At 46.8% G+C, this 24278-nt stretch overlaps 1 protein-coding gene across 2 annotated transcripts in view; it reads left to right on the forward strand.

Moving 5' to 3' along the window:
* Positions 1-5257: 5257 nt before the first annotated feature.
* Positions 5258-24278, forward strand: part of GALNT11 (polypeptide N-acetylgalactosaminyltransferase 11) — a 33232-nt gene continuing 14211 nt past the window's right edge. The window contains exons 1-6 of one of the 2 annotated variants that reach the window (XM_066585364.1): positions 5258-5393; positions 5667-5957; positions 15967-16090; positions 18767-18933; positions 21535-21660; positions 22464-22713. In XM_066585364.1, coding sequence (XP_066441461.1) covers positions 5705-5957; positions 15967-16090; positions 18767-18933; positions 21535-21660; positions 22464-22713 — 920 coding nt within the window. In that variant the 5' untranslated portion in view covers positions 5258-5393; positions 5667-5704. The other variant, XM_066585366.1, reaches the window with a different exon arrangement.

A 24278-nucleotide genomic window follows, 5' to 3' on the forward strand; every position in this document is an offset into this window, starting at 1 on the left:
CTGATGGACACTTTCTTGGGACAGTCACTTTTGTGTTACACGGCCTTTCAAAAACTCCAACTTATGCTGCTAGCTGTAGCCGGTTTTTGTGTTTCCCCTCTGGAAGTGGTTCAGCGGGGGAACGTACGGTACTCGCACTCCCACACCAACTCCTAGGCAGCATCTCCTGTGCTTCCGTCCCCGAAGGAGGCAAGCCTCCTAACAGAAGAGACATAACTGCGGCTTAGCCCCAGCAGGAGCACCAGCCCGTCTCTTCTGCGCGAACTTCCTTCTCTGACCACCAACTACTCTCTTCTTCTCCATATCTCACTCACAACTCCTCCCCCAATTCCCAAACTACCAATGACATCACACTAATAAGATAGGGAGACAAATAAACTTACACAAGATTGACATCACTCACGTAAAGACAAACAAGCTTACAAATGATGGAAGGGACCCTAACTCTGGGTAATTATAGGTATATAATGTGTCCTTGTTCATAACTCTGCTACAACATCTCCTGTGGTGTAGGGACCAATTAGCCAACAGGGAGGTGTTTCCCCTAGCTGGCCAATCAGCCATAAATGAAGTGTATTTATTCCAGGATCGCCTCTACATGGTCGCCGGTTATTGTCCTGCCTGAGGTGTTTGGTGAGACAGTGGACTCCTGTGGCTATTTATTATGTATGAGGCTTACTCACTCCTACCAAGTACTGTGTTATTTATATTGCTCTGTCATGTGATTTTATGCTGCATTCGGGGTCTCGGGTCTAATGTCCATACAGGGACACGCCAAATGTGAAAGGGGAAAAAAATAGATCTAATAAAGGGGCCATTCCATGTATAATACTCACCTGCTAGATCTTACTGAGGATATGTTATGCTTATGCAACGCCAACAATGAAGATGGAGGTGGCCCCACAGAATCATTTACTCTGGAGGGTCCAATGAACTCCAGTCCGACACTGAAGAACGCTCTGGTAACTTTTTCCTTAACATCTCTAGGTCATAGCCCAAAGTCCACAAGATAATGGCTCCAGGGTCAATTTCTTTTTGGAACTGTGTCAGTTCTTTTTAAACAAGGCAAACACCTGCTATGTAATGATTATCTAGTACTGTGAACACGTAGCAACTTCCCCAGAAAGTACTGCAGTTTTCCCGAAAACACAATAGATAATTAATACTATGAAATCAGGAGAACTAGAAATAATACAAGGACTGCATTAATATTTAGCAGTAGGTCTTACATTTTATATTTGGAAGAGTTCCAGTCAGTATATGTAAAACCCTGGTTAATAATTTCTTAAACAGCACTTACTGCACTTAATTTTTAATTTCTATTGCACTCTTTAACCCAAGTCCACGACTAACTGACTGCTTTTTGTTGCCAACTCTAAAAAACACTGTACTTGTACACATTATTAGAACAGCATATAAAGGTGATTAATATACTCGTAGATATCAGACATCACTCTAATGCCAAAAAGTGGCTCTTCGGTATTAAATGTGTTGTGCCAAGTTGGGTCTAGGCATGAATGGAGTGGAGGTCGTGCATGCCCAACACCACTCCTTTCACATCAATGGAGACATGAGAAATTGCCAAGTACAGAGGTTAATAAATCGGCACCACCAAAACCCATTAGAATCTAATCTCGTATAGCCGCCCTGACATGGGCGTCCTCAGGGGAAATAGTCCTGATTGTTGTTTCTCACTGAGGACGTGAGCTTATTCTCTGCAGTGAGCCTATCATTTAGATAGGCTCATTGCGGAGACCTTGTAGTGCTCCCCCCTCCGCCCCTGCGGCGGAATATCGCCAGCAATATTCCGTCCTGGCGGTGGACAGGCAGCCTTACTACAACCCCTTGTTAATAGAGACCAATGCTTCCTCAAGATATATGAAACTCTCCCACTCAGTGGAGACAAAAGGAACATGGTCTCTCTTACGTGGCCTCACCCTTGATGCCAGCAAATCACTTCTCTCCTGTACCTTTACTCTATCCATAAATTGGGAAAAAAGAGTTTTAGGATAACCTCTCTTCATGAATTTGGAGCACATCTGTTCTGGATGAGGGTCAATCACATCATCCTTTACAATTCTCCTCTCTAAATATTATTATTTTTGCAAGACACCAGGACATCCAAAAATTGGATGCTATTGCAGAAATGTGTCAAAGTAAATAGTAACTCCGGGTAAACACTATTGATCTACGCTCGAAAGGCTAATCGATCTGAAAGTGAACCCTCCCAGATAATAAATACATCGTCAATATAGCGCCATCATGCCCGAACCTGAGGCCAGTACAAAGAAGTGAACACAAATTCATCCTCAAAGACTGCCATATAGATGTTAGCATACGTCGGGGCCACATTAGACCCCATGGCAGTACCCTTTTGCTGTCTGTAAAAGAAATTCCCTAAAACAAAACAACTGTTCCTGAGGATTAATTCCAGAAGTGTAAGAACGAACTGTGTACACCCAGACGAGAGGTCCGAACTGGCTAACATATGCTGCCTTGAGGCCCTTATCATGCACAATTGAAGTGTACAAATACACTACATCAAAGGAGGCTAACATGTTCTTCTCCATCACCTTTAAATCACTAATCTTAGTCGAAAAATCCCCAGTATCATGTTTATAAGATCTCGCATTTATAAGATCTCACACTGCGAAGCACCCAGTTCAGGAGTCTAGCAACACTATTAAGCAAAGATCCATCACCACCCACCCTTATCAGCCGCCTTGATGAATAATGATTCACCATGAGCCAACTGCAAAAAAAGCATCACGTTCCCCCACCCCCTTCAAATTGTCACATATAGTTTAAAAACGTACATTCTTTCTGAATTTCTCAATATCCTCTGACTTTTGAGCGATAATCGTTGTGTCATTTACAGTGCAAGATGATCGCTCAAGATGAGCAATCACCTTGCACTGCCAGCGGAGGATACAGAAGACAAGCGGGGTATTCCCGCCTGTCTCCTGCATCCAGCTGTTCCTTGCTGGGAGCGCCCGGCTGTTATACAACTGAGCGCTTGGAGTGGCGGATACAGAAGACAAGCGGGGTGTGCTCGCTTGTCTTCCGCATCCAGATGTTTTCTGCACGGAGAGCCTGGCTGTTATACAGCTGAGCGCTCCGCGTCAGGTATGGAGAACAGAGCTGGACCGCTCTGTTCTTTATATCCAGCCTGTCATCAGGGAGCGGGATACAGTTGAAAATCACCTTTGTTATGCAGATCAACACCAACCAAGGAAAAAGGGTGTTGGTCTGCACAATCTCATCAGGTTGGGGTACTAGCTCAGAGAAGAACATCTTCAATCTGAGTCTCCTAAAAAAGCTACGCAAGTCAAGATCAAGTTGAAACCCATCAACATTAGGAGCTGGGCAATAAGATAAATGCTTTGATAACAATGATATCTGTTTATCAGTAAGGGTTTTAGATGATATATTCACCACAAAATCTTCCTGTTGTCCAAGGGGGTATGTCGGGCTCCAAATCTGTGTGGAGCATCTATTGTATGTTCTTCTGTGCTTACGACCTCTTGTAAGTTGAAAACCACCCCTTTGTCTCTTGCCTGAGTGATGGTTACTCTGTCCTGAAAGAACCATCATTCTATCTTCGGTAACTATGTATATGAAACACTTCTATGTATGTTTATGCTCGACAGAGACCTACTGGTTGAAACATTACCATTATGTCTTTGGAATAACAACTTTCCCCTTGAATGCTGTTGCGTTTCTCTTCTATGATTCTACCCTGCGCTAGTCACTGCATTGGTTGCTCATCCACTATAGAAAACATCTTATTTTATCACTGTCACCCATGAAGCTCTCCACAATGCTGTGCTGCCCTATATCCCCTCCCTTAACCCTGTCTACTGCCCTACCTGTGCTCTTCTTTCTGCTAGTGATCTCCGGCTATAGTTCCCCTGAAATCATAACCTCCCACTCCAATCTCCAAGACTTCTCCTGAGCTGCACCAGTTCTCTGGAATGTGCTACCCAGGACAATAAGGTTAATTACCAGCACAGTTTGAGTACCCTAAAAAGTAATCTTTTTAGGGAGGCCTATTACATCCCTTAAGCTGCTCATAAAATATCATCACTCATCCTCCAGTTATCTGCGCTGCAAACAGTATGTGCATGCAAGCAGACATCAGGAGGAAGAGGTTTGAGATGGGTAGGGCGGGGGTCACTATTGCTATTGAGGCCACTGAGAGGGGGCACTATTACAACTGTCTACACTGAGAGGAGGCACTATTGCTACTAAGGCGACTGAGAGGGAGCACTATTACTACTGGTGCCACTGAGAGGGGGCAATATTACTACTGGGGCCACTGAGAGGGTGCATTATTACTACTGGGGCGACTGAGAGGGGGCACTATTACAACTGTCTACGCTGAGAGGGGGCACTATTACTACTGAGGCCACTGAGAGGGGGCACTACTACTATTGAGGCCTCTGAGCGGTGGCACTATTACTGTTGGCAGAGGCGCAGCCAGGCTTTCCTTTGCATGGGAGAAAGAATTAGTTTGGCTTTTTTGTAAATTCTTGTGCCCCCCTATTTCCTCATAGATTGTAAGCTCTTGTGAGCAGAACAGTAATATGAAAACTGGGGCCTCGGATGCGGCTCCTTCACACGGGCGCGCTGAGACAGCGTATTACTCGCAAGTTTTATCTGCTACGTGCTCCCATGTCGCTGCTCACGTGTAGTGCGTGAACTACAAATGAGCGCAGCATGTTCTATCTTGGCGCATGCAGCAAATACACAAAGCAATTGCTTATTTGCTGCGTATGGCGGGCATGACTTTTGCAGGCGGCACGCAGCAAATTACGCTAGTGTGAAGCCGCCCCTACAGTTAGCAATCATTAACATAGCTCATAGAACAATATAAGTTTATTAAAGCGGACTTATTTCCAAGGTCAAGAAGAGGCACACTTGGTTGGTATGTATGTTTTACCCCTAGAGACAATTATGTTGTTTGTAAAGTAGTTAATTATCCCAAACTCTAACTGAACTTCTGCAACAAGCCTGAAAAAAACGAAATAACTGTCATTCTTCAGATTTTTTACACAGTTTGTAAAAATTACACCTCACAGCGTTACTATTTTGGAAATCATTCAACAAAATAAACCCCAGGCGACGGCCATTTTTTCGTAGCGCACAATCCCCTCAATCTGGGCGAGGAGACGACGCCAAGATGTCTTCCTAGAGGACACAGAAGCGAACAGTACTACGCGACCTCTACCGTCCCGCCCCGCCCAGAGTGACGTCATGCGGCTGCTCACGCCCTTTTGATGAGTAGCTGTGGTGGACACTCGGCGGGAGGGGCGTGGCTTGTTCCCTTCATCGTTCTGCTGGGCGGAGACTGAGGTCAGTCTTCCCTCAGACCACTCTGGAAGGGGCCCCAGGTAAGCGGCTCGTGGAAGGGCCCCGAGGCTTCTAGTCTGTGGCTGCTGGGTATTAGCTATAGCCCGCTTCTGGTGCATGGTGGAGGAGCTGCAGCCACCTCACAGCGCCCCCTGCAGGTGACACATCCGGATTGCTTGCTAGTGGAATTTGCAAGGGAGCAGCCACTTCTTCATGTGACCCCAGCACATATTAACCTGGAGGGAGCTGCAGACTGATTGACTCATGGCCGCTTATTGTTTTTCTTAATATTGGTCTTTGTCCTTTCTTGGCAGGGACTTGAGAATGGCGCCTCGACAATGCTAGGGTTACCATGGGCAGCGCCGCGCTCCGCTGTTTCTGCTATGGGTGCCTCTTCACCTCTGTGACCTGGACACTTCTGCTCTTTATTTATTTCAACTTTAGCGAGGAGAGCGTCAGACATGTGTCCGTCAAGGGGCTCGAACCGTACCGACCCTTCCCCAAGAAGAGTTACCCCCGGCTGTCCGACGGGGCCAACAAGGGCCGTGCGGGGGATCCTATAGGAAACTTTGTGGAAACTAACGGCAATTTCTCCCCGGAGATGGGTAAGAACTGGAAATAACGTATTGGCGGCGTTCCCCTTTAAATGCTTTGCAACAATGTATCACTTCTAATGTGTCACTTGGAAGTGATACATTGTTGCAAAGCATTTAAAAGGGAAAGTCGCTGAGGGGGTTAATAGTTGCAGTACGCATGGGATGTGAAGAATGTGTTCTCCAGGACTACATCTGGGGTGACTGGTTGGTTACATACGTGGACGGCTTCGTATGTAAGACGGTATTTACGCAGAGGAGTGTGACTTCCGTGCGTTACGAGAGAACACGTTATTTTCATTGCAAGGGGGTTTTTTTTCTTGGTACGCGCAAATGTTCAGGAACCGTCCGTTATTAATATGGGAGGCAAAAAAAAATTGCAATGAAATGCGTTTTTCTCTGTGCGCTATTGAAAGAACACTTTTTTTTTCTTTCTTTCTTCCTGTGCAGTGTTCTCGCGAAATACATCGCAATCGCAGAAAATAATCGCTGGTTTACGAGTGTTTCAGACCGATATTGCGTTCGCCCGTCTTAGGGCTCAATCGCGCAGGTGATGAGATTTTAGTTCCGTCGCAGATTCAGCATGAAGCGCTGGACTAAAAAGGACTTTTTTCGTCCAGTAAAATGGCAGCCGACAATACGGAAACCGAACGGACCGTGTTCTAGTCAACCGCGTCATAAAACGGATCCGATGAATTCCCTTTTTTGCTTCCATGTTGGGGCAGGGAAACGGCCCCCAGAACGCAATTGTGTATATAGCCTTGCTTGCGCTTTTTGCTGCATATGAGTTTATTTCCGTCCGTGTGTCATCTGTTTTTCATGCAAGGAGGTCCGAGTCCTGTCAGTTTTGGCACAATCACGGAAAATAGGGTGCGCCAAAAAACCGTTCGCTGTGTATTTTTACGCATCCGAGGACTTTAATGGGGGATTTTGGTTCGTGATTATGGGCCAATATAGGACATAATGTGATATGTATAATTATATTTAGTTTGATGTGCAACATCAGTCACAAAAAGATCGCACATCTGAACTGAATACGCCATTTTAATTCCGTAAGTCCGTGTGCTGCACGTATAGAGCGAGTGAAAAATACGGACTGAATGCAGACAGAATATACACCCGTGAGGATGAGCCCTAAATGTCCCATCCACTTAGTCCCTATTTATGGGGACTGGCTTATACATTTTGCGCACCCTTGTTGCGCCGTATTTGCGTCCCTTTGCGTTAAATAGTTACCAGATCAGGAATACGTCTGGACTCCGTGCCGCAATCTTTGTGAATTCTCTCTATGACTAAGGCCGGTGACAGACAAGCGTGTTCTGGCGCATTTATTTGTCCGTAATGCAGACAAGTGTCTCATTTTGACCGCGGCTTTCCTGGCCTGAACGCTGAGCATCAATTTGCGCATTGCGTGCGCAAAATACTCAGTAAATGGAGTCGATGACAGTACAATGATTTCCATCCATTCACACTTGCGTGTATTCATTGGGTATAATATACACGTAAAAAAAAGAACGCAACATGCTCTATATGATCACGTATTACGCGCGAGCCCTATTGTTCTCCGTGGGTGCGTACAAAAACTTCGTACGTATGTTACCTTACGTATGTGTGGAGTTGCTAAAAGACAATAGAAAGAAAGTTTAACAAAAAAAAAAAAAAACCATAACCAGGAATCCAGTGCGCAACGGCGTGCATGAGTTACGCTGTCGTACGCAGGCAGACGCGATCACGGACGCGGTGTTGCCCAGCTCCACACACTTCTGCAGTGTTTCACCATACGGTCGTGTAAGCCCGGCCTTCTAGTAATCTAGGATACTTGCCGTTCGGGTCGGGCTGAGACGCTCGTCCGTATTACAGAGCTATAAATGCGCCAGAATGTGCTCAGCCGCCACCATCGGAACACTGCGTTCGCATCCGTGTTTCATTTTTCCTGTTCTGTCCTTCTTCAGTGCAGATGGACACAAATGGAGATGCTTGCGTTGAACAGATTCGTTAAATTGCGCTGTGCCGTTGTAAGTCCTCGTTCACATCCGCATTGGAGACTGCGCTGTTTTATCAAGGAAAATGCTGATCGGAATACCAGAAGCCGGACGGACTCCATTATAGCCGGTCTGGGCCTTTCAGCGCCATTTAGGTCTGGCAAGTGATGGATCCAGGGCTTCTGGTATTTTCGATGTTTGGCACCGGGGACAGAGCTGAACAATGGGAATAGTGTGGGCGCAAATGTGAACGGGACCTAGAGCTAAAAAGCAAAAACAAACCCAAAATGTAGGCGTTAAAAACTGATCAGAACGGATAAGAAAGTGGTGCAAATGGAACTTATCTGGAAATACCGCATCTGTTTGCTTAAGGTAAGCTTAGCGTCTTAATTTATTTATTTTTTGTGAAAAACGGAAAAAAAAAAGAGAAAAAGACGGAATCCGTGAAACACTAAAAGTCCACAGATGTGAATGTAGCCTTATGGGAAATGACGTAGAAAATTTTCGCCCTGTGTTTGCCAACTCCGGTCCTCAGGGACCCCCAACAGGTCGCATATATCTATATTACTCCCCAAATGCTCACCATTCGTAACCTGATTGGTTGTTTGGATTTGCTCATTCCCAGTAATTGGTTGTTTGGATTTGCTCATTCCCGGTGATTTGGTTGTTTGGATTTGCTCATTCCCGGTGATTTGGTTGCTTGGGTTGGCTCATTCCCGGTGATTTGGTTGCTTGGGTTGGCTCATTCCCGGTGATTTGGTTGCTTGGGTTGGCTCATTCCCGGTGATTTGGTTGCTTGGGTTGGCTCATTCCCGGTGATTTGGTTGCTTGGGTTGGCTCATTCCCGGTGATTTGGTTGCTTGGGTTGGCTCATTCCCGGTGATTTGGTTGCTTGGGTTGGCTCATTCCCGGGGATTTGGTTGCTTGGGTTGGCTCATTCCCGGGGATTTGGTTGCTTGGGTTGGCTCGTGTAGAAGTGGGGAGTAATAGGCTAATTATGCCTACAGGTCAGGTTTCCAGGATCTCCTATAGTACGAACACCTGTGGCAATGTCTGAGGACTGACAATTACATCACCTGTGCAACACTGAGGAAATCCTGAAAACACGACCTGTTGGGGGTCCCTGAGGACTGGAGTTGGGGAACCCTGTGGGAGTTGTGAAGTCGGGGCTCATTTGTGCAGTGAATAAGCTGATTGATCTGAATGGGTTTGTTCACATGAGCGTATTTTTTTTCTTTTTCCTTTTCTTTTACGTAATGTGCGATTGCGTGAAAAAATCGTCGACATGACTTATCTTGGTTTAATGCAAGAGCCAATTGAAATCAATGGGTCTGCGTAAATGCGCACGAAATACGCAGAAAACCTGCACAAAATCAAGGAGATTTTGCACGTATTTAAATTTTTTTGTGTTTGTGTGCGCAAACATGCCGGAATGGGTGGGCGGAAGCACATTTCAGTCGCACAAACACACAGCATATTTCCATGGCTGAAATGTGTTTCCGCTCATGGCACAGGTCGGATGGGTTATTTGCGTGGTTTCATTAAGCTGCGTGGCACAGGTCAGGTGAGTTATTTGCGCGGCTCATTCAGCTGCGTGGGCACTGGTCGTATGAGTTAGTTGTGCGAAGTAGGTAGCGCCCTGCGGACGAGCAGCTTATCGTATGGGGAACATGTCAGCTACATGGTAGTAGGAGTCAGCATCGCCTCTCGCAGCCGCCACCGCTGTAGAGTAGCAGTAGTCAGCGCCGCTGGCAGTCGTCCTAGTCACAGCTAATCTGCCACAGAGAAATTGGCATGAGATAAATAAGAGCGCTTGTACCTGGGTTGTAGCTCCGGAAATGCGCCGTGTGCTCGTTACTGATATCCGCAGCCCCGAGGAGGAATCCTACATCTCGGAGCTGCACTTAATTAAGAAATAACACACTGACTGTATCTTCACGGTTTTTTATTTTTCACTCTTCGCAATACGTTTTTTCCCTTCCTGTGTTCGGTTTGAGGGAGAAAGGTCCGCCGGCCCTTTAAAGGGGATTCGCCACCAAAATGATTTGTTACCTACCTGCAGTAGAGGCGATTAATGATCACGAAGGGTCTGACTAGTGGGACCCCCAGAGATCATGAGAATGATATACCCTGAGCCCCCGAACATGGCCATCGCTCCAGTCACTGTCTGCGGAGATCGTGGAGTACCATAGAAGTGAATGGAGCAGTGGTCACACGTGTGGTCACACTTGTGCGCTGCTGTCCCTTCCTCTGGGCAGGCTCAGCGTGCGCCATTCTTGTGATCCCGGGGAGTCGCACTTCTATGATGCCTTTTGAGAAGACCGACCTCCTAGAACGCCCTTACTCACTGTGACTTTTGGTGGTGGTCTTAGGTTTTAGGCTCATCTTGAGTTTGCCAGATTGGTGGCTGCTCTTTTGCAGTGTTCTGGCTCATGTAGGGAGGCTCTGATTAAGTCCACCTGCCCTATTTGGGCACATGGACAGATAGATCCGGGTGAGACTATTCCTTTAACTGAAATCAAGTCACTTTTGGCTTCTTGCTACAGATGATGACTGCACGCTGCAGCCCACTGTAAATGATTAACTGTGCCTGCTAATATATCTACAGCGGATGACACGGTTCCTGCAGCCTTTCATGTGTCTTATGGGGTCACTCTTAAGGTGAAAGGGGGCAAGTTCCATAGTAACATAGCAGAGAATTGTCATTCATGCTGCCCCCTAATAACCTTTTGGTAAGTTACTTAAAGGGATTCTGTCACCAGGTTGATGAAGTGTGACTTGAAGCTGAGCTCTGAGTCATGGAGGCGGGCCAGGCCGACTCCTCCCCACCCACATCCTACAGATTGACAGCTCTCTCCCTATAAAACTTTTGACATAGCAAAAGTTTTTCAAAAGTGCACTTATTCTTTAAGGGTGCTTGGGTGCAGGATCGTTGTCCATCCCGACCGGATCTTCCTCAGCTGTTTATTACAACTGACACCTTTTAGGGCTCATTCACACTAGCGATCACTATTTAAATCGCGTCTTTGTTCCCACGTTTTTTGAGCGTCAGCGATACTTTTTACTAATCGTAATCTGGCATCGCTGATGCCGGCGATTTTCTCGCGTAAACGTCACTAGGAGTTTCTAATGTTAAAAACATGCATCGCACAAAATTCGCAAGTTCGCGCGTTGCGATGCGATAAAAAGAAGGCTTCATGGGGAAACATGGGAGATAAAAAAAAGAAAGTGCAAAAAGATAGAACATGCTGCGATTTTCTTTGTCTTTCACTCCACATCGCCTGAGTGAAAACGTCGCAAATGGGAATGAAACCATTGAAAATCACTTTTCATAACTTTGTCTTTTCACTCACTTTTGCGTTGCGTGATTTTATTGCAAGTGTGAAGCCACCCTTAGGGCGTGTTCACACAATGTGATGATGACGCAGCGGAAAACGGCGTTGCGACTGCTCCGAGTGAAGTCATGAGGGGCAATTCATACATTGCGGTCATAAGAGTTTTTGCTAATTTGCGTAAGGAAGGAAAAGCTGGCCAGTGAATCGGTCCTGAGAAGGAACGCGCCAAAGTTGGTCACTTTGGAAACCAGCAGAGGACTAAATCCCGTAGTCCTTAGATGCCAGTAGCACATTTCTGCGGGCACTGACCACCTACAGTATCTCCTGGTATTAAAGGGAACCTGTCACCAAGGATGTACAATACGATCCCCAATAAACCTTACAGAGCTCTGCTACTGATATTTCCGTATCGCCATTTGGTTTTTGTAATCCACGCCGCAGTACCTTTACGACCGGCATTCTCTGCCTGGATACGGCCGTCTCTGCATGTGGCGTCCGAGGTTGGTGGGTTCTATGTGCCATAAATGTCCAAGGTTGTAATACCCCTTTAAGAGGACAATGTGGAGGATAGAGCAGCATCCACCAGGGTACCCCGCGACACGTCCGTCGCAGTGCAGCCCCTGTCTGCAGACCACCAGGGCCGAGCCGCACTTATATGGATATCTGCCCACATCCTGCCTGGAAATGTAGGATAAAACAGAGCGGACAAACAATCTCCATGCAGCTAACTACAAGCAGACGGCCGAGTCGCCACAGGGCAAACCACTGTCCTGGCAAGCGGAGGCCTCTGTGATGAATACAAGCGCTTGTACGCACGGCTGACACTTTCTTCACGAGTCAAAGGATCTGGCAGTTGTATGACGGATTACACGGGGTGACTGGGGCTTCCTGCTGTCGCCCCGTGCGCCGCGGATGCGTTGTGCAGCGACCCGTCAAGAACCAGAAGAACGCTGGATTTACATGGGGAAGTCTGGGCAGTGTCGTATTAGAAGAAAGACCCTGTAAAGAGAAAGCAGAGTCGCGCCCCCCCCCCCACAAATATAATCATATAGGCACGCTAGGACCATTCATGCCCAGAGCCTGCTGTGTGCTATTGTGCACCTAAGGTCCCCATAGAAGTCTATGGGGGGGAATGAGTGCGCAGATGCGTGAAAAACAGCACAATTGTGCAGGAAAAAAGAAATCCTCTGGAATTTATTAGACTAAATCACCATTTATATCGGGGGGGTTTGTGTCCCGTGTGCAAAAAATACCCTGCGAGTGCAAAATTACAGTAAATTACGCTTGCAAAAAAGCTTCGTTCACAGTGCAAACGTGCGCTGAGGCGCATGTAATGGCACATACGCCAGTGCTTACCTCCTCCTCCCTCACTGCACTGGTCACAGAAAATGTCTACAACACAAAAAAAAGTCTATAGGTGAAGGTCACAGCTCACCTCCTCCCCTCCCTGCACTGGTCATAGCATGCCCACTGCAATCTCCCGTAAAAGTCAAACGTTCTCTCCCTGTCTATATAGTGTGTGGCCCATTAAGCTGCTGTAAAACCTCTCTCTAAATGCTGCTAACCGCAGCTCAGGCAAGATGGCGGTCCCCGTAATCATCATGTACAGAGAATGGGATAAAAAATCTACAAACAAAAGATAAAAACAAGTTAGAAAAATGGAAACTTTCACCGTCTGGTCTTAATTATAAAAAAAAAACAAAAAGACTTGGATGATAAGTTTCCAAGACTTCAGTCTGTTCCTTTTAGTAGCTCTTTCAGGCTGAGGAGCAACTGCCTGCAGTGTTGTAGCATTATAGCCAATGGCCTTCTATGTGGCTGCCTGGAGAAGGCTGGGAGGAGCCAACAGAAATGGCGCGGTGTCTTCCTAGTGCTAATTTCATTTGAGTTGTTGTCGGTTATACATCAGTCGCACGTCCGCCGATCGGATATTTGTGTCGTATTCCGTTGGCGATTTGCTGTAATCCGACCGCAGACGCCTCTTAAAGGGGCTTTCTGACAATTATATACATTGGTAGTGATGGGGGGAACGTGGCCCATATATAAAAGACAACAGTAATACTCGCCTCCCTGCTGCCGTGCTGCTTCCCCGCCGCCGGTCATCTGCCCTCCTTCCCTGCAGCCGTCACATGGGTTGTTGACTGACACGACCGCAGCAGCCAATAGAAGGCGTAACGGGGGCGTCATTAGTAACATCCTGTAAACCAGGGGCTTCTACGTTAGAAGCCCACATGACAAGTTTCTGGGATGCCATCAGGACTTTTGATATGGTGACGTCATATGTCAGACGCCGTGGCACCAAAGTGGTGATCCGGCGCCAGGATGAGTATATTACTATTATATAGTTCTGGGCAGGGTGGGCCCAAAAGTACATGTAAAGATGAATAACCCCTCCAGGCCGCGCTCATGTGGGCGGATGTGGGTTGCGGATTCTGCGATTACCGTCTGTGCGGGAGATCTGTGGTAACACTCGGGCATCAAAAGGCATGCGGTTTCGCTTTTTCCATTCACACTCACAGATACGAGTTGCGCGAGCGTAAGAGAAAATGCAGCATGCTCTATTTTAGCCCAGATTCCATGCAGACGATCCCCATTGAAGTCAATGGATGTGAGTGTTCTGTCGCCCATACATAAATAACATTGCGTATGAGCAGCGGAAACGCCGGCAGCGTCAAAGGAAAAGAGATAGAGAAGACGGAATGCCAGAGAGAGCTTGTTTCCACGCAGGCGATACGCTTTGCATACGTACATCCATGCAGAAAAATGCTTGTGTCTGCGACCAGCGGTGTCACGCGTGACCAGGCTGCAGGGAACCACAAGCCAGGAGCGCCGACAGCGGAGGAGGTGAGGGGGAGCACCACATAGCATGAAGTCAGCTGCAGGTACGCGGTTGATTTTTCAGTCAAAATCTTCACCGATTGTACAGGTTTTGCCAGTTTTTTTGGATGCAGAAATGCTGCGGAATTTGCTCCCTGTCTTTTTTTGAACCGACTCGAAGGAGGTAAAATCATACGCCGTGATGAGTTCCAACAAAATCACGGACACAATAACGCATCTTGCTGCACTATTTCATCCAGGAAAATGCCGGTTCATACGACAGATATCCGACCGATCCCGTTCTATTCAGTGGGGTCTATTAAACACCGTGCGTGTCGGATCCAGCACTTCTGTTATTCTCATTGTTTGGTTGCTGTGATGGAATCCAACAAGGGAAATCTTGGCGCAAGTGTGAACAGAGCCTTGGAAATGTCTGGAAAGAGTTTCAAAAGCAGAGATTGTTTGGTTACCAGAGGGACGCACTTGGCGCAAATATCTAGTGAAAAGGTTAAAACTACTCTGTCGGCTCCTGTGACCCCACAAACCACAGATGTACGAGGTTTTCCTGCACCAGGGGCAAATATTCATGTTGGTGGACCCAGTAGTAGTAGTAGTAATAGTGCTTCTCAATGTATTTCACAGTACGGCAGCTAGTTTTGGAGGCGAGGAGGAGGAGTGGGTCGCTCATCTGTCTCTCCATCTGAGCTGGGACAGTGTCATAATGTATGGCTGCCCACCCGCCTGATCAAAGGGCATCTGTTAGGTGGTTGGTATGTTCGGTGTGATCCCTAGCAATCAGCTAACTTCTCACTTGGTGGGGCTGGCACCCCCTTGCCCAATGTCCTAACTGCACCTGGGGCACATGCCCCGCCTGCTCCCTCTAACTATAACCCCACATAAAATAAAGTTCTGGGTCACTGAGTCCGGGAAGTTACTCTCATCCTTCCATTCCTCGCTATTTACCTGCAGAGCTGTCGCTCCTCGTATGCAGTGTACTACTAGCCCGCTTTATAATGAGCATATAACAGCAGTCGGCTATATACAAACATGGTGGCTTTGCAGGGGAGCAGGGAGGAAGCGGAGTGTGGGAGTGACCTCCCCGGACTCGGAGCTGCAGCTCCTAGGAGTCTATAATCTTAGTTTATGGGACTCGGGAGCCGACGGAGTCCCTTTAATGCAGTAATCCTTCTATAAGCAGATGCGTCCTTTGCCCTCGTAAGAGTCCAGATTAAGATTGTTTGCTTTGGAGTAAACCTCTAGTATTTAAGGACGTGACCGGAAATTATAAGCCAACTTGTCACAAAACGGGAACTGAGCCTAAAACCAAAAATCTGTGCAAGTCATTTCCTCTGCGAGGCGTCCAGGGCTCTTTTTGCATTCCTCCTTTAGCAGAACTTGTACTTTTTCTTGTGCCCCTGTGTATTATGGCTCGTAATCGGCGCACGTCCTGCGTGGTGATCCTATCGCATGTCTGTTCTCATTATCTGTACTTCGTTGATGTTACGCATGCCGGACCTCGTTGGGTATTACTATCTCAAAAGAACGTTTCTACACATCAGTCATGTCCTGAAGCGATTTTATTTATTTTATTTCCCCCCCCCCCCCCCACCCCTCTGGGGTGGTCTTCTGATGGGACCCTTGCTACCAAATACTCTGCTTTTCTGTTCCCCAGAAAACTTAACCCCAACAAGTGAGTTGAACGGGAATTGTGTGAAAACGTAAAGTTGCACACTTCTGTACATTCAATGTGTGTGTGGTGTTTTGTTTTTTGTTTTGTTTTTTTTTTTAAAGCTGCGCTGTGATTGGTTCCTGTGGACAACCATGTTGATAAATGAGGTGCGCTCGCTCTCGGTGAACACCATTAATATCTTATTTCCTATCTTCTAGGTATGATCTTCAATGAACAAGACCAAGACGTGCGGGACGTTGGCTACCAGAAACACGCCTTCAATATGCTAATAAGCAATAGACTGGGGTATCACAGAGACGTCCCCGACACCAGAGAACCCAAGTACGTCCTTCGTCTTGACTCATTGTAATCATGCGTGAAATCGTTCACAAATCTCAGATACGGGCGAAATTTACTAAGATTGGCATCTCAAATATTGGTCTAGTATAATTTCCGTTGGTGTAAAATGCTCCAAATATAGGAAGAGGCGCGTATCTTTATATATCAGGCTCATCCCGGCTCCTCCATGCGCAACACAGAAATCTATGCCAACTAGGAGCTGCCATTGATTTCTAGTATTATTTGCACCCATTTCTAGAGAAAATTATACATAGGGGCTCCTTCAGACGAGTGTATACACACAGACGTTGAACCGCTTCTGTCTTCTTTCCCCGTGTATATAGCGCTCAAAGAGCGTTATGTACTAAGAAATGAAAGTGGAAGTGTTTCTTCCACTACACAAGCCGGCGATCATGTGACCACCGGGATCCCCTGCTACAGCAGTGCTGCAGGGTCCTTGCAGACCCTGAACAGCTCTGCCAGTGACTGTCACTACTAGGGATGTTTTCCCTGTATTTAGGGCTCCTATGGACGCCCCAGCTACAGTGGGAAAGTGTGTAATAAAAAAAGACCATGTGAATGACCCCCAGAGGCCTTATATGACATCATCGGGGACCTAGATGGTAAAAAAAAAGTTACATACCGTATATACCGGCGTATAAGACTACTTTTGAACCCCGAAAAATCTGCTCTGAAGTCGGGGGTCGTCTTATACGCCGGTAATACCAAAAAAAAAGTGTAAAAAAAAAAAAAAAATCATTACTCACCTCCCCCGGCGTTCTGTCGCACTCCGGCAGGATGTCGCTCGCTCCTCGTCCCCGGCGCAGCATTGCTTTCTGAATGCGGGGCTTGGAATCCCCGCCTCCAGAAAGCTAATACACACGCCGTCAGCCAGTTACAGCCATTCAATGACAGCATTGAATGGCTGTGATTGGCTGAAGGCGCACGTGGCTTCAGCCAATCACACTATTCAATGACATCATTGAATGGGTGTGATTGGCTGAAGCCACGTGCACCTTCAGCCAATCACATCCATTCAATGCTGTCATTGAATGGCTGTAACTGGCTGACGGCGTGTGTATTAGCTTTCTGGAGGCGGGGATTCCAAGCCCCGCATTCAGAAAGCAATGCTGCGCCGGGGACGAGGAGCGAGCGACATCCTGCCGCAACGCGACAGAACGCCGGGGGAGGTGAGTAATGATTTTTTTTTTACACTATATTACCGGCGTATAAGGTGAAAGTTGGGGGGTCATCTTATACGCCCCGTCGCCTTATACGCCGGTATATACGGTAATTAAAAAAAAAATTAACAGAACAAAATAAAAATATATACCAGTACATAAAAAAGAAAATAACCCAAAGCCGATGCCAACCAAAACATCGCTGTATGCGCCTTGTAATCCAAAACCATACATATTATATATTAAAACGTCTGAAACAAAATTCCCATACTTTATTTTAGAGTAAATATACTAATTATTTACTTTTTTAAGCTAAAAACTGGAAGAAAAAAAAAGAGTTAAAGAGTTAAAGTTTAAGAAAAAAAATCGCCCTTTATGTCACGGAAAAAGAAACGCAGCAAAAATAATTTTGGCAACTGGAGGAAAAAAAATAGGGCAGTAAAACTACCACATGGGTAAAATCCCTGATAAGCGTCTGGTCCTTAAAGGGTTAAAAAAATTGAAGTGGCACACAAATCTTTCTTTTTGTACGAGGCCAACTGTTAGATGTCCTAATAAGACTGACGTAGCTGGCACAATAACACCTACTGATTTTGGTAGGCCGGGTGCAGTGCGTGCGCCTCTTATATTGCGCTGCTACATTATATAGCGCGTCATCTGCTGCAGACCAACTCACAATGTGACGAAACTTTAAAGTTGTTAATAGGATTCTTTCTCGTTCATCCAGTGAGAGAGGAAGCGGCAGCAGAGCAGCACGCGGCCGCGGGCACACCTATGTATCTGTATATGACCTATACATTCCGGGCAGCAGCGGAGCAACACGTGGCCGCGAGCACACCTGTATATTTGTATATGACCTATATATTCTGGGCAGCAGCGGAGCAGCACGCGGCCACGGGCACACCTATATATCCGTATATGATCTATATATTCTGGGCAGCAGCACGCGGCCGCGGGCACACCTATATATCCGTATATGATCTATATATTCTGGGCAGCAGCACGTGGCCGCAGGCACACCTATATCTCCGTATATGACCTATACATTCTAGGGAGCAGCACGCGGCCGCGGGCACACCTATATCTCCGTATATGACCTATAAATTCCGGGCAGCACGCGGCCGCGGGCACACCTATATATCCGTATATGATCTATATATTCTGGGCAGCAGCACACGGCCGCAGGCACACCTATATATCCGTATATGATCTATATATTCTGGGCAGCAGCACATGGCCGCAGGCACACCTATATCTCCGTATATGACCTATACATTCCGGGCAGCACGCGGCCGGGAGCACTTATATATCTGTGCATGACCTATATGTTCTGGGCAGCTCTTGCCCAGCTGCTGAGAACTACTTGCCTGTAACACCCTAACCCCCGTGTACAGAGGTGAGCGGTTCTAGGCGCTTGATAAACCTCGTTTACAGCGTATTGTTTTAGTGGTTGTATCCCGCACCGTCGGTCTGACCATTGTTACCTTTACATTGACAGATGTGCTAAGAAGATTTACCCCACAGAACTGCCCCTCGCCAGCATTGTCATTTGTTTCTACAATGAAGCCTTTTCTGCTCTCCTGAGAACCGTTCACAGCGTCCTCGACCGCACCGCGCCAAATCTCCTACAGGAGATCATACTGGTGGATGATGACAGTGATCTAGGTGAGCACTAGGGGTCCGTGTCTACGCTGCTTCTGGGATTTCATACATGCATGGGGGGAATGGCAGCGGAGTGCGCCAGAGATCTCTTCTGTCCGCCCGCCGCCGTTCACTGTGATGAACCGCTGTCTGTTCACACTGAGCGAGAAGCTGCTTCAATCCAGTGAGGTGAAACAAAGCGACCTAATGAGCAATTTAGCGTTCAGCGCCTTGTTGGGTCCTGCTTTTACACGGACGACTATCGGTCAAAATCACACGTTCTAAGTCTTTTTTCAGCCATTAGTTGGCCCGTGTTAAAGCTCTCTAACAGAATGACGTGCGACTAAAGGGTCTGTCCAAGACAAAATATGATCTGTTTTTCCAGAAATTGCACCGTCTTTGAATGGGTTTTGGTTGATATTGTTGCTGATCCTCCATTCAAGTGAATGAAGATGAACTGCAATACCTGACACAGCCTGTGGACAGACATGGCGCTGTTGCTGTTTTTGAGTCACGGACTAACTCCTTAATATAGAAAAAATGAAAATGTCCCTGTTAAGATAATGAAAGAATTCTGTATACACACGGAATGGCTACATTATTAGAGACCCCCATCTAGTAGCATGTTGGCCCTCTTTTGGCCTTCAGTTTGTTGTGGGATCCATCGATTCATGCTGCTTCTGCTCAATTCTGACCTCCCATCAGCAGAATAAAACCGAAATCTGGATCCATGTGACCAGGAGATGTTTTTCCACTTCTCAGTGATGCCTTTTTTGCACTCTTTTGCCCTCTGGAGTCTGTTTCTCTTAGACACAATGGTGCTGGAAGTGGCCACTTGCTGTTCTAGCCCATCCGTGCTGAGGAGCAGTAAGCTGTACATTGAGCTGTACGTTAGTTGGAGCCCTGGGGTTTTACTTGGCTGCTCTTCACTCTGAAGTGTATGTGGGTCAAAATGATTCTTGACGTCCTCCTCTGACCCCTTTCAGTCCACAGGATCCACTTTTGCTGGAAGTGCCATATTGATCACCCATCTCAATATACTCTCCACACTGTTACATGAGAAATCCCCACGTGGTTGGCAGTGACACCCCGGCCCCGGCTAGTCTAGCACCGATGACCGGGCCTTGTTGGAAGTCGCTCAGATCGCTGGATTCTCCCATCTAATGTGGATTCACACTGAAACTGATCCACAGAAAACTTGTCATGTGATTTTATGCCGCACTCCGGGGTCATAATTTTCATACAGGGAAGCGCCAATTGTGAGAGGGCCGGGGCTCTAATAAAGGGGTCGCTCAGTGTGTGTATATCGTGATTGCTTAACATGCTTTAATTTAGATAATTTTATATAAAACGCTTTTTGTCGATATAGAAGCGGTAACAACCGCGCTCCGTTGTGTAATCCGACCATCCTTCCATGTGATCCTTCCTGTATAATAACATATTTGTCTTGAGGTCCAGGACTGGATAATCTGGTGTGATGTTCTTTCGAGATGGTTTCAGTAGCGCCATTTTACAGTATATGGAATTTACTGATTAACTGTTAACTTTTTATTGGGGAGGTTAAAAAAAAAAATTTAAGGCAATTCCTCTGAGAGGTTACTGGACAGCCCCGCTTCAATAGGACCCATTATATTAACCCTTTCCAATCCAATTTTGGACTGAGGGTTTCCCAAAAAGCTTTGTTTTTGCTGTTATACAACAGCGTCAATCAGAATGTAGGAAGATGTCAGACAGTGGCTTGGAAAGAGTTAAAATAAAGTGAACTATACTTGCCGCTCCACAGCCGCCGGGATCCATCTCTGTCGCAGGAAATCGGGTGACTGTTGCAGCCAATAGAAGAATGCAGCACCACTGTTCATTCTCCTGGCATTGACGTTCACATCCGGAGTGCCATGATGCCGGGAGTTCGGAAGCGTGACAATGCAGCATCTCGTTAGCTGCTGCAGTCATCTGATTTTCTGTGACCTCCTCTATGGGTCAGTACAAGTATGGTGATGCCACATCTGTCCTTTCTTTTTTGCTACCTCTGCGCAATAAGGGCAAGATATATTCACCTCCACTGCTCCCGCTGTACCGCTGCCCGGACCCTCCTGGACTTGCAGCAGTCACTACCGCAGCATCTAAGGGTTTACTTCTGCAGTGCTGCCCTACTGGGACTTCCCTGCGAACAGTACATGGCTCACCCGCACTATTGGGCATTAAAACTTCATCCACCATATAAAAATGGCGCTGAAGAGATAATAAGGGACGTTTTGGATTATCGCCGTGTTTGCGGATTAGAATCTGGTGTAGGACTGTATTTGCTGATGCAAGATCAGCTGGACTCCCCAATGTTTGGGGACATATCATATTAACCCTTTGCAATCCAATTTTGGATTCAGGGTTTCCTAGGGTTTTTTTTTTCTTTCTGCCATTATACAACAGCGTCATCTGCTGGCTAGAGCCAGTGCTGCGGTATGGGACATGCTGGAGAGGCCCCCGACCACAGAGCTGCCAGTAATATACAGTAAGAATACCCTGCCGGCCGTCTTCCTTCAATCAGAATGTCTGAAGATGTCAGACAGTGGATTGGAAAGGGTTAAGCCTATATCCTACCATTTAGCTTTTTTACCTTTCCTTTTCCAGATGATCTGAAGAAGCCGTTAGATGATTACATCAAGGAAAACCTCCCCAACAAGGTGAAGCTAGTGAGAAACAAGCAGCGGCAAGGACTTATCCGCGGCCGGATGGTTGGAGCCTCTCATGCTACGGGTAGGAATGTTTTGCACCGACTTGTATTTATTGCCAGCTGAACAATCCACTACAATCATCAGGAAAAGCTTTGGCCAGCCGTTCGTTTCCTCTTAGCCTCACTATAAAAAAAAAGAGTAAAGGGTCGTCCCAACGAGACGATCCCTATAGGAGGAAAGTCCTAAGATGATAAACCTATAAAGGGGGAGAGATGTGACAATTGTTCTAACATGCCGCTACGTTGAATGCCAGGTTTGCTATCGGTTTAAGTATCCTTTAACTGCTGCAATACTTCACTTTCTGTGAATACACGGGCGAGTTCTGAACATGCAGGAAATGTTTATTTAAAGGGACCTGTCACGCCCTCATGTCCGCGGGGCTGCTGTGTAACTTTGCAGCGTTGCTTACACTATCACTGCTCTTTCCTCCCTACTCGCCGCAGTTTTCCCATTCCGATTGTCCTAAGATTTGGTTGCCAGTACTGTGAATGTCAAGTGGGCGGTTTCCACCACTTTCTGTCTGCCATCATACTTTCACAATGAGTGCCAGGAACCAAATCTAAGAAGAGCCTGTACAGGGGAACATAGGTGAGTAGGGTGAAAAGGGCGTCAATAGTGTCTGCAGGGCCGCGGCTGCAAAGCTGACATGACGGGTTCTCCCTAAGACACTACTGTAGTAGCTACTGCCGTATATTCTGGCATTGCAGAAATAATCACAAGCTAAGATTTCCTGCTGCGGAAAATACGCACCAAACCTGCTACATGTGAACGCACCCTGAATGTTCTCATCACAGATGTGTAAGATGTCCTCTGCTGTACTTTCAGGTGATGTTCTGGTGTTCCTGGACAGTCACTGTGAGGTCAATGAGATGTGGTTGCAGCCTCTGCTCAGTCCCATCAAGGAAAATCGCAAGACGGTGGTGTGTCCGGTCATCGACATCATCAGCGCCGACACTCTAATATACAGCTCGTCTCCCGTAGTGCGCGGTGGATTTAATTGGGGCCTCCACTTTAAATGGGACCCGGTGCCTCTGTCTGAGCTGGGAGGTCCTGACGGATTTACCGCTCCTTTCCGGTAAGGCTTCTATGTTTAATCTTCGGGTTTCGCCTTTGCAGACAATATTTTATGGATTAGGATAGACACTAGCTTATTAAAAGTAATTGGACATCTGAGGCGCGTTGTTGGAAGTATGGCCGACCATTCAAAGGGAATTACCAGATTGTCGGCAGCACATTATTGTCTAGAAGATCAGGTCACACCTTCATGTTCATGGTTCTTGTCACTACAACTTACGAGATCATGTCACGTACAACATAACAGAACCTTTGCCATACTTGCCTGTTGGCAAGTAGAAGGCGTCCCCTTCATCCTCCACAACCAGGGACATCCATCTGATGTGAAAATGGAGTAGCATGATTCATCACTCCATAGAACGTTCTTCCATTACTCAACTGTCCAATGACGACGACTCTTGCACAATTCCAGACTGCCTGATGCGGTGGTCTTCATGAAGAACAGCTGTCCAACACTGTGCGGTTCCCGTCACAAACTATGGCGGCCACCACCAAGGGTCTGCATCTTATGGAGCATGGCTTAGGACACGTAACATGCTAATAACACATGGTCCAAATACTTTTGGTAGGAGAGTGTACCGATGCCCTTCCACCCCGACTAGTTTTGGCGACGTCCGACCTGACATCCAGCCTGCAGAATGTTGTTTTGTAGAGGGTTGGGCAGAGAAAGAACAGGCAGCAACATAAGATGTTCACTGTAGTAGTTAAACTCGAAGTTTGTTTTCCTCTTGTAAAGCTGCACAACATCACAAGCGTTATTACCGGATTCCTGTCATAGTTGTCTCTGTACTCCGTGTCCCAGATTGCAGCGGCCTGGAAAGAGGCGGCTCCGCGCTGCCATGGGCTGCCAATGGCTCTCATAGCAGAGTTCTGGCAGGGACACCATGTGAATATTTGACCCGCTGCTCTGGATCGGGAATCTGAAGGATTAATTGGACCAAGAAATGGATCGTATTCGAGTCTATTAGCCTGATTGTTTATGGGAAAACGTTATGTGGTTTTGTTGGCGCCGTATCTGTAGCTCTATAAATTCACGGCAGCAATATGGAAATGATTTCTTAACTTTCCAGAACTGGGCTGCGCAGAAGAAAAAGAAACCCTTCCCAGAAGCGATCAAACACTTAACACCGTCATCTGTTTTGTATCCACCTCACTAATGTTAGTCGGTCTTTACCGATGATTGTTAGTTTACTTCTTCGGTAATACTGGTTGGCACGTAAGAATATTTTCCGGCACACGGGTCCTACGGCTGGAGTCATGATATAGATAGAAGTGAGATGTTGCGTACAGGTAACAGTAAACTTTACACGGGGGTTGGAGGAAACAACGCTGTCCCATTAAAAAAAGAGTACTGGAATATGTATTAGAAACTTGGCGCATGTCACTATTTGCTTTTTCTCCTATAGAACTTCACATTTACATCCAAGAGGCTCAGCTACATGGTTGCAGCTATATAGGGAGTTGTGCATGCCGGTGTGTAATTCGGGAGAATTGATGACTGGGATAAAAAGGGTCTTCTGGGGCCATTGATATGGATGACACATACTTGGGATAGGTCATCCATCT

This window comes from Eleutherodactylus coqui, chromosome 12 (assembly GCF_035609145.1).
Source record: "Eleutherodactylus coqui strain aEleCoq1 chromosome 12, aEleCoq1.hap1, whole genome shotgun sequence".
Lineage (NCBI taxonomy): Eukaryota > Metazoa > Chordata > Amphibia > Anura > Eleutherodactylidae > Eleutherodactylus > Eleutherodactylus coqui.